The sequence below is a fragment of the Scatophagus argus genome, chromosome 2 (genome assembly GCF_020382885.2).
Source record: "Scatophagus argus isolate fScaArg1 chromosome 2, fScaArg1.pri, whole genome shotgun sequence".
Taxonomy (NCBI): Eukaryota; Metazoa; Chordata; class Actinopteri; family Scatophagidae; genus Scatophagus; species Scatophagus argus.
Window position 1 is genome coordinate 12,262,456 of NC_058494.1, and position 11,051 is coordinate 12,273,506.

The following is an 11,051-nucleotide window of genomic DNA, read 5'->3' on the forward strand; positions in this document are numbered from 1 at the left end:
CGTGGTTCATTTTATGGCCTCAACCTATTATTGTGTCAAGGGTTAGGTAACAAAACTATGTTTTTAACATCAAGCTGGTGGTTTCTGATTACAGGGGAGGCTGACAGCTGTGCCTGGTCCATAAATCAGTTTTATGGCATTCAGTCCAAAGTTTGTCCTGCAGTCCAGATTTTGAGAATTCACTCTGTTTTGAGGATTTGTGAGGACATAAGGTGTAGTTGGAGCACTTGCTTCTGCTAGGTGCTGATGACTTTAATATCAACTGCTGGAAAGGTTTATGATTAATGAGAGTTCAATTTTCATTTTTGTATTTTAAAACAAAATCAAATGACCGCTTTTTTAACCACGTATTTTGTTTGTTTGTTTTTTTAATGCCCATCTTTGAAAATCACCTGACCCAAAGATACACTGAACCGAGTTACTAATGCGCTGCATTTGCATGGCACAGAGCAAATGCAAATGCCTCACAGTCACTCACACATGCACATTCATACAGCAAAAGTGCAAAAGAAAAGTGGCACACACACATGTACACACACACACATTCAAGTTCAAAAGCAAACCTCAAATAATCCCACTATGTACACTGAGATATTTGAGTTACACATACTTGTATATTGTTCAGTGTTGTTATTAACCTTCAAGTCAGCCTTCTTAGTATGCTTAAATAAGACCACAGCTGCAAAAAAAGGGGTACATGTCTGAAAGCTGGTGAAGGAGGATCTCGCATGAAAGGGCCTCAACCTTGTTGTCCCCAATTTAAAACCTCAATTTTGTAGTTTCTCAGTTGTTGTGATTTGCAAAACTACTACTGTTACTATTGCTTTGTGTTTTTTGTGCACCATGGTAAATAATTGACAGCCTTGAGTTTAAACAGAACATCCTTTACAAAACTTTTCATGAGGTCAAATGGAAATACATTTCCAAGGCAAAACAGAGTAGTAGTCTTCATTAGTGTTCAGTAAAGGTGGGAGGAACTACACTGAAATGCAGCTTTTACCTCGAACACAACAAACTTTGGACTCATCCTGACAATTATCTGTAAACAACACCACCATGGAGATTGTGGTTCTGAAAATGCTCTTTGTTGTATGTGTGTCGGCAGAGTTTGGAAAGCATGTTTACGTGCCATTTGATCAGGATTGGCTTTCTGCTCAAAGGTATTGCAGAGATAATTACACTGATCTTTCCCCCATCTCCACACAGACAGAAGAAGCAAGACTGAAAGATGCAACAAAAGAGAAGGTTAAAGGTGAATTCTGGGTCGGTCTCTACAGAGATGGAACGCAATGGAAGTGGTCAGGGGGCGGTTATCCCACGTACACACAGTGGGATATAAATGAACCAGACGATTCTGTGCACCAGCCTTTCACTAGTGTTTGTTGGAATGGCTGTGGATGGCAGGGTTGGCACAATGTCCCATCAGATTTCCAGATGCCGTTTTTCTGCTTCAACCTGATCGTGGTGGAGCACAAGATGACCTGGGAGGAGGCAGTAATGCACTGCAGACAGACACACACTACACTCACAAGCCTGGCCTCTGAGACTGAGCACCTTCTGGCCCTGAACAAGATCCGGCACGACCACATCACTAAGCGGGTGTGGATTGGCTTGCGATACCTGGAGGACCGCTGGCTGTGGGTGGATGGCAACCCTTTGGAGTATTGGGCCTGGCCCCAAGGAGGAGATCAGGACCACCAGTGTCCAATGCAGAAACGCTGTGGAGCTTTGACCAAAGAGGGAGTGTGGGAGGCGTGGGACTGCCAGGACAAACTTAACTTCATCTGTTACTAAATCTCATTCATGTTGTTAAAGATTTCAACATCTCACTCTTGCTGCAAAGGTAAAATGTTAGACTTTGACTCAATGGATGCTCAATCAAAATGTTATTGTTTTCTACAAATACTGTCAACTAGAACTGTAATTTGTACTGTTAAAGTCATGTGTTTAGATTTTATCCCCAAGTTATCTTGCTCGTGTCTGTGTCGAGTCAGTTTAGAAGTGCAGCAAACCACCAATGTTTAACAACAGACAAATAGTCTGATTTTACAGCATGTTATTTTAATGACATTAAGTTTTACAAACTTGTGAAAATGATCATTAAAATCTGACTTTATGTGCATACAAAATTCCTACAGCACAGAAGAGACCTTCTAGACCTCAATAAATGTTGATATGTCTCAATCCATATATTATATTTGAGATATTTTCATAATTATTGGCTTTATCCATAAATCTGCAATAAATTAAGGTAGATGCCTTCTTAATTTCCAATATAAAAAAGACCAAATTACAAAATAAAATTTATTGATGTTAAAAACCAGGCAGGCACAGCGTCTGTCTGAGCAAACGCATGCACAGACCAAATATCTACAATAACAGTCACCATATGCAATATAGTCAACATAGGATCAACGGAGACTGCAAGAGTGGTGGTGATGATGATGATGGATGAGGGAAAACGGCACAGTCAGATACAGTTTGTGTTACACAGCAAACACTGAGGCCTATAGAAATCAACTCAACTATTTTTTCCTTTTGCTACATAACCTTCCTGTTATATTACACACTTCACTGCAGCGAGCTTATCGTCTTGTAACCAAGACTTCTAAAAACCTTTGGAGTGTTTACACCTTGGATGCAGAATGACTCATCCCGTTCGGACAGTTAAGTACCCACTAAAGTGATGTTTCATTTAGCTTTATTTCCTTAGACACGTATATGTAATCAATATCTTCAATATATCAGCTCTTTTTTTTTAATATCGACAATAATAAATACTATTTATAGCAAAGGGCACACTTTACAAATAACTTATGGACCAAATAAATATGGTCTCTATTTGTTACAACCAATTATTCTGTGTTTAATCAAAAACTGATAAGGCCAAGAAGAACGTGGAAAATGTCACATAGTGGCACAATGAGTAAGCAATGCTTCACTTGCGGGCTTGGCGTTGTGAAAATATGCTCACGGTCTAGTCATTTGAAACACAAGAAGTAACTAACGCCAACAAAATCTAAAACATTAGAAAAATAAAACTGTTAACTACCGTGTCATTTAAACATTTACTTAATGTGTGTTGTTTAGTCTTAAAAAATGCATTCAGTCCCAAAATAAATCCACATAATCTGACTGAGATGACATCACAGGTCTGAATAATTTTCAGTAATGTTCAAAGCCCAGATGTCGCTATTATTACTATCTGCTTGCACTATGCTTAGTCAGAGGTGGCACCATAGCTGTGTGTATGTAAACTTTAAATTAGAATAAATTTGTGCAGTGTGGCAACTAAGGCTTTGTTGTGATTTTTTTTCCCATAATCCAGCTTCCGGAAGTGTTTGTGATTGTCTGTAACAAGTTAAATATCTAAATCTGCCTGTTAACTGGCAAGGAAGAAACATTGCCCAGTCTTACGCAAATTTAATAAATATGGCAGAAGGCCGAGCTCCTCTCTCTCTCTCTCTGCAGTGCTTTGTTTTTGGCTACCTCAGCTGATGTACGTACGCAAGCCAGCTGAGGGTCCCGTTTGTCTTGTGTTTGTCTTGACAGCATTAAAAAAATAAAACAAAACAAAACCAAAAAAGAAAACTATGCTGCCTAATACGGTAACAGACCCTCCGTTAAGGGCATCTTTTTTTCTTTTTCTTTTTGTGGCAGCCATACCTCAGGGTGCCCAAAAATAAGCAGTGAGACGAGGAATAATTTCACTTCACAGCAGGGAGGGTCACTTCAGTCCAGGTGTTTCAGGTGTAGCATCATAATCTCAAAATCACACACCTACAGACACAGACAGGTACACACAAATATCAACAAACACACACACACTCTCACACAGAGCAGCACTCGCACTTTTTCAGACATTTATCCACCTGGTTCCTCTTTTCAAAATCTTGGCTGTACTCATTCACCGCCTCTATGAGCTCCTCGGCTCTCTTTTCTTTCTGTCATGGGGCTTTCTGTGACAAAACGCTGATTATCATCATGCCCTCGTGTGTCATCCTGTTTTGTTGTGGCTCAGCACTGTTGCGCTTCAGGATTTGAGGCCCATTCGAGCCATCAGCTGCTCGTAGACAGTCCAAGCCATAGCAGCCATCAGAGTGCGTCTCAGGGACCTTGGTACAGCCCCGCGAAAAAATCCACCTATTCCATGTTCCTGAGGGAGAAAATTTAGTATGATATGAAACTGTTACAACGAGCATTGCTGGCACTGCTTCTTCCCTGTGAATAACACAAACGTGCAAAAGACAAAAACCGACCGCTGGAATTAAACGAGCACACACCATGTAGATGTAGCGAATAGCATCTGCCGTGCTCCAATGGGAGGGGCTGATTTGAATGTGGGTCTTCACCACATCGGCAGGCTGTGTGACCAGCGACGCCATGATGCCTGCTACCACCCCACAGCTGAAGTTCACCAGCGGAGCGTAAGGCGACGAAGCCACTTCTGAGAAAACAGAAATCACTGTTACACACTAAAGTGTATTGTGAGGTGCACCACTAATCACAGGCTAATTTTCAGTCAAGACCTAAAAAAGAAAAACTAAAAGCCTAACAACAATACATGAAAAAAATTATAATAATGATAATAAAAAGTATTTATAAACGCATAACAACATTAAAAAAAAGTGACCAAGACTGAGAGGGACATCTTATCTTTGCTATTTCTGTACTGCAGTTTTTTATTATTTTTGGGCAACATATGCTGATATCATCAGCCTGTGCACTGCAAAAAGAAGCACAGGAAAAAGCAGGTGTGGGAAGGGCATACAATCTCATACTCCAAACCCAAATGTTACAGAATTTTCAGAAATAATCAGCAAAAGAAAATGCTAATTAATGCGCATTTCCATCCACTACTCTTATCTGAACAATAGGAGTTGGGAACATTAAATTTCCAGTGGTTGCAGTTTTGTTTTTTTAATCAATGAATTGAAAATTTGCATAAAAACCAAGTGGAGTGAAATGCACTTTATGTTGCTGCCCGCTTGGGTGCATACAATCTTTCAGGTTTAAGACATAAAGTACAAGCACTCAAAAGCCCCCAGTGGAGGCCAAACAGTCCAATGCACATAAACATTCACTATTCACCTGACTGATTTTCTATAGTACCTGGACAACACTTATGCACCGCTCTGTTTATCAGATCTATATAAAATGGTGCTTCACATTTTAATTATGTCCATTTTGCGATCCTTACCTTGAGGCAGTGTCTTCTTGGCCTGGCTGTAGAACATGACGTAGATGCCGGAGAAGGGAGCGTCTCGCATCAACGTGGCGGTCAGGCCAGAAAACAGAGCCCTGATTCCCTCTGTCTCATACATACTCCTCAGAGCCCCCACCACACTCACATAGTTGTAACAGCCACTCTGAGACAACATACAAACATGTAAAATTAATATGAAAACATGATTAATTACACGGTGGCTTTATGACACTGGAAGTAGCTGCCTGCTCACCTGGAAACACTCAGCTGGATTTAAATTTTGAATAAGATTGTCACAGACTGTCACTGTGGCCTACCTGTTGTAGGCTGTGGACACTCATTTACAGATCTGTGAACGGTCGTACTTGAGCTGAGAACTCTGGGTTAATGAATAAGCCTAAGGTTGTCATGTCATGAGAGCACACTGTCACTCTTTGGTGAACGTGTGTGTATGCTGTGAACATACAAGAGAGTTCAGCTAAAATACAATGCTCATTCCAATGAAAATGGGATGTAACATGAATGCAACAATTTGCTAGTTCTCTTTGATATATACTCAGCTGAAAATAGAGGATAATTTTGGTGAGACAACACCACAAAATAATATAACTACAAAATACATGACATTTATAGTACATTTATATTTTTTGTGACAATTTCAAATGAGTGTCATGTGCATGAGACCTGTTTTTCTTTTAAGAAAATAGGAATAAGGAAACAGGTTCAAAAATGGATGACTTAGACAAATCATTAATCGTTGCGAAAAACTGCTATTGACAAAACTCAATCATACATTAAACAAGTATCTTGAACTGCCAAGTGTCCTGTTAAGAAGTCACCAACATTACTGAATACTTCACAATAGGGAGTTGATCAGAAAAGTATTCAAATTCACTAAACACATGGCACATCTCAGGTCAGCTGAAGACACTCACAATAAAAAGAAACATTTTCTCACCTCAAAGCGGGTCTTAATGACTGTGAAGGGCAGCATGCAGACACCAGCCACAGCTCTGGCACCTGCTCCAAGCAGAACAGCCTCGCCAGCGTTGGGTGCCCGATCCATAAAGTAGTGCTGCTTCAGGGAGTAGAAGGTGCTGAAGTAGATGCCCACACCAGGGATGCAGCGCACAAATGACTGGCAGAGAGAAACACAAGTGTTAACATGTCTCATACGTTGCTTGTAGCTTGACGTGAAGCTGCTGAAGGTGGACGAAATACACAGCCATTAACCAAACCAGGTCATCTTCAGAGCAGTGAGACAGGAGGAGGGAAAGCAGCCAGTGGACGTGACACACTTACAAATACACCAAAAATCTGTGCATACAAATCTGTAAACAGAGCACAGATTAACAAGACTGTTTGTTTTTTCAGTTGGTCTCAAGATCCGATAAGAAAGGGGCATCCTGGAAAGGCTCAGTCATTCACCAGGAAAAATGGGACGAGGCTCAACACTTTGTGAAACACTCAGGAACCCTTCAGAAAGAGTGTGTGTAGATTGCCGCAGAACAAATACCCTCACCGACTACTGACTGCAAACACACACGCAACAACTGGATTTATAACTGCAGGAATTGCTGCAAACGTTGAAAATAATAAAGAACATCAGGTTTACTCACCGGTGAAACTCCCTTCCACAGACTGAAGAACTTCTCTGTCCTAATGACATTGATGAATACGGTAACCATCCCCACCTTTGGAGCACTGCAGGATGAAATTTAGAAATGGATACAGACCCGTTCAAAAGTGCAGACATGTAAAAATATATGGACACTCGCGCAGACTGAAGATCATAGTGTGAGAAATAAAACCATAGGCAGAAAACCAAGGCCTCCATTTGTGGAATGCTGTTTAAAATAAAAATCCCCCTTTAGCCATTAACATTTCCTGTTCCTGTTTTCAGTGGAAGTAATTGCAACCTAGCAGCCTGACAGTGTGATTAGATGGTGCTGGTGTGACTAATTGCCCTATATGGGTCATAACAGGAGACTCAGGCTGGCAGTGCCTGCACATTTTGTCCTACCATGCTGTGTGTCTGTGTGTGTGTGTATGTGTCACTGTGTGCCTGGAGAGCATGTTGTGTGCATAAGTAAAAGTCAAAGGGAAAAAGATAACACGAGGGGCATGCTGATGTACATGTGTGTGACGGCGTGCAGGCTAATTTGTTGTATGTGTGTGTTTGCGTGTTCATACATGGGATGTGTCTGTGTGTCATGTGTGCGCACACACCCTGGCTTGGCATTCTTTTGTATGGTCTGCAGCCGTGTCTTGACCAGATCCAAAGGCTGGAAGAGCAGCGTAGAGCAGGTGCCACTGAGAGAGCCACACATAAAGGCTTTGAGAGCCGGGTGAGCCTGAGGACGATGTGAGACAGACAGGGGAACAATAGAGGAGAGAGAGACAGAGACAGAGGGATGAAAATGGAGGAATGTAAAGAGGGGGCACGAGTGATGGGAAAAAGAAATGGCGGACAGAGAGTGTAGAGTGTGGACCAGGAGAAAAGGAAAAGGGGAAAGGTTGGATGAAATCAGAGGAAAGTGTCGGAGGATAGGGAGAAAATCAACAAGAAACACAAAGGATTAGCCGCAGCGTAAGAAGCATAATGTGAAAATTCTTTCACATCATACAACAATCACCTCTTGTTGAATGCCACAGATCATGAGCAGGGAAATGTTTTCAAAAATACATAAATAAATCCCAACACAACAGAAATGTGCCCCAAAATAATTAACATTATCTCAAACACATGAAATAGACTTTCATTTGAAAATATGTTCATATGACATTCTATCAAAAGCCTGTAGCACAGAGCAGAGGCCGGGTTCCCACACAGAGGAGATGATGGAGATATGCAGAGACAGTCCATACACACACACACACACACACACACACACACACACACAGGCTGCTGGATAGAATTAAACTGAGACTAAACATTATCTGTGCTTACATGCCTCATGGACAAGCAGGCAGGGGGGGCTTGAGACACACATAGAGACAGACAGACGCTAAAATTGGCTGCATTTGAAAGTAAACAGTTCCACAGGGAAAAAAATTGAGGGAAAAGAAAATCATAAAGGTAAAAATAATAACCACAGCAAAAAACAAACAAACAAAAAAAACCCCCAAAATTTCTGTACCCCACAAAAGCCTGCCTGTCTCCTACACACACAGCTTCTAAGCGCACGTGTCACTTTAATGCACACATTAGGCACAAAAACACACTCCTACCTTCCACAGGCTGCCTGGAACTCGACTCTGAGAATCCTGTTTTTCCTGCATTTTACCCTCGTGCACCTCGCTATCTCTGTGATGCTGCTATTGCAAACAGCATATTATAAAGTAAAGCCCCCAAACCCTCTTTCTTGCTCTCTCTCTCTCTCTCTCTCTGTGTCTCTCTGGCCAACTCACAATGGCTGTCTCCTGCTTCATGTCCTCCCTCCCCCCAGTTTCACAGCCAAAGCAGAAGCTTAATCCAGCCTACATTTTTCTATGGGCTTCTATCTTTATCTTTGAGAGACGCTAACACATCTGTATTTTCGCTCTCTCCCCCCTCTGCAAAGCTCACTGCTAAATTGCATCTTTGTCAAACAGCATGAGTCATGAAGAGGCTGTATATGTGTGTACTAAATAGCCATCTACAGATCTGACTGCAATCATGTATCCCTGTGAAGTGGCAAGAAAACACAGTTTCCCCAGAATGACAATATAAAACAATTTTGTCTGATGAAAATCAAGATCAGATTATTACAGTGATTGTAGACCCTAAATTTCATTGTCTGTGTGGCTGGGGAAACATCAGTGTTTCCATAAGCCCCTCCACATGAGATCTGTCTCGCCTTTTGTAAAGATCAGTCAGAACCAAAGTTGATTCTGTCAGTTTTTGGGTGTATTTTTATGATAACATTTGATTTCAGACACTTCAACAAAATCAGAGGAAGCCATCTTTTGAATTTCAAAATAAAGCTCACAGCTTTCTCATTTACATGGGGAGGAGAATTGGTCTCTAATGTTACAGAAATATATTAAAATAAATATGGATTTATGCCATATGGTGTTGCTCTGAATAGATAAGTCTCAAATGTCATCATCAACTAGCTGAAATAAACTGATATTGTACTTGGAGATTAATTAGGGGTGGGTAATACTGTGAGACAACAGAAATGTTCCCACCCTCAGGGAGTTTTACTTTTGTTTACTGTTCCCACCATTTTTTGCCACCAGCTTTTCATTAATCATCTGTGAGAACATTAGGCCACTGTTGCAAACTGATAAGACAGACTACTTCATGTCAATATCGTACTTTGATATGCTTTTGACAATGTGTAGAGTTTTCCTGATTGGTCAGTATCTAACTCACAGTAATATACAAAGTTAGACTCCCATCAGGTTCTACTTTAAATATTGGCAAATATTTGGATTGATTTCCCAGACAGTGTACTATATGTCCACGAATGTAGTTACATTATATAAAATTACACACACTGTGGGTACTGCCTACAAGCAGACTGGACAATCAAACAGTTAAAGGAAAAATTGTAACATACACACAGCATTTTAAATGGTCGGTTTAACATAGCTTTATAACCTCAAAATATTGTAATAGTTTTATCTGTATATGAAACTAACTGCTAATAAAGTATCAGCTAATTCACTAACAGACAGATTCAGTACGGGCTGCGTGATGACCACAGCCGCAGCCAGCAGGTGTACTCACCGCTGCTAACTCCATCTTTGACCTGGATGCAGAGTCAGGGGAGTCCAGTTTCTCTCCTGCTACTGCTATTGTTTTGAAGCCGTCTAATTTCAGCCAACGTTACTAAAGGAGAAAAAATAGATAACACACATTTCAAAACAATAAGTCTCCCGAAAGCCGGTAGCGGCACGCTAGGTTAGCTAGCCAGCTAGCGGTAGCTGACCGAGAAAGCGAAGGTGTGTATTCTCGTATTCTAACATTGACAAGCCGGATGCTTCAGAGTCGGACAAATCGACAATGACTGGTCGCATCAAATGACGCGAGGCAAAAGACAAACGTCATAAGTCATGGCAGTCATTTTGTTTTGAAACAGATCACCGCTTCGGTCAGCCACATACACTACTTTACTGGCCACGGTCAGGCTACCGTACTGTAGCTAGCTAAGTTAGCATAACAGTTAGCTCCTCTTACCTCGCTTTGAAGTCTGTAAAAGACTGCCGCAGACCGGGTCAGCCTAGCCAGCTTCGCGCGCCATATTTTGTATTTAGTGTGACAATCTGTGAAAGTTTCTTGAGTGTAACCCCAGTAAAAAAAAAAAAGCCTAAATTGCTAGACTGAAAAGAGAGATCTCTGGCAAGGCTCGTCGGCTAGGTTAACGTCAGATGCTAGCCTCGTTCACCTTAGGAAGTCGTTGAACTTAAGTCTGTCTCTCTTCTTCAAAAATGTGTAACGCATATGTAATGTTACTGTTCCGATTTAAATTGTATCCCGAACGTTGTTGTTCAGAACGAAAAATGTAACCGCGGCGACAAATGTCCTACAAGGCTGACTGGCGTTGTCGCCACTTGCGGTGCTGCTGCTACTGTAGTTTCTGGCTAGCAAAGAAGTTCACCTCCAGTACTGCGTCGACACACTTCTCACTGTGTCACATACTCACTTAAAGCACCACAATAATTCAGTGTAACACTGAGTGGTTTGCTTAGAGGGGAAATGGGGTCAGTGTTGGGTATCCGCATGATAAGACACAAATATATCTGGAACACAACATAGCTCATAATCTGATGTTAGAAAACAATCCGCTCTCTTTCCAGTGTTGCTCAAAGCATTTTTAAGAGTGGCCTCGGGGTGTCGCTGTTTTTTCAGTCGAAA

The 11,051-nt window shown here is 41.3% G+C and overlaps 2 protein-coding genes across 3 annotated transcripts; one reads left to right on the forward strand and one right to left on the reverse strand.

The window, feature by feature from the left end:
* The first annotated feature begins 1,434 nt into the window (after nt 1-1,434).
* Nucleotides 1,435-1,794, forward strand: LOC124053400 (dromaiocalcin-1-like). Its single transcript, XM_046378503.1, has one exon. The coding sequence runs from the start codon at nt 1,435-1,437 to the stop codon at nt 1,792-1,794; it is 360 nt and encodes a 119-aa protein (XP_046234459.1).
* A 496-nt stretch (nt 1,795-2,290) lies between these two features.
* Nucleotides 2,291-10,998, reverse strand: slc25a38b (solute carrier family 25 member 38b). 2 transcript variants are annotated; one of them, XM_046409618.1, is made up of 8 exons: nt 10,374-10,998; nt 9,924-10,025; nt 7,436-7,560; nt 6,826-6,910; nt 6,165-6,344; nt 5,201-5,369; nt 4,284-4,447; nt 2,291-4,156 (listed from the first exon to the last, which is right to left on the reverse strand). In XM_046409618.1, the coding sequence occupies exons 2-8, from the start codon at nt 9,936-9,938 to the stop codon at nt 4,034-4,036; spliced, it is 861 nt and encodes a 286-aa protein (XP_046265574.1). In that variant the 5' UTR covers nt 9,939-10,025; nt 10,374-10,998; the 3' UTR covers nt 2,291-4,033. The 2 variants fall into 2 exon arrangements, with proteins under 2 accessions (XP_046265574.1, XP_046265585.1); XM_046409629.1 differs by lacking the exons at nt 9,924-10,025; nt 10,374-10,998 and adding an exon at nt 8,438-8,503.
* Between the last annotated feature and the right edge of the window lie 53 nt (nt 10,999-11,051).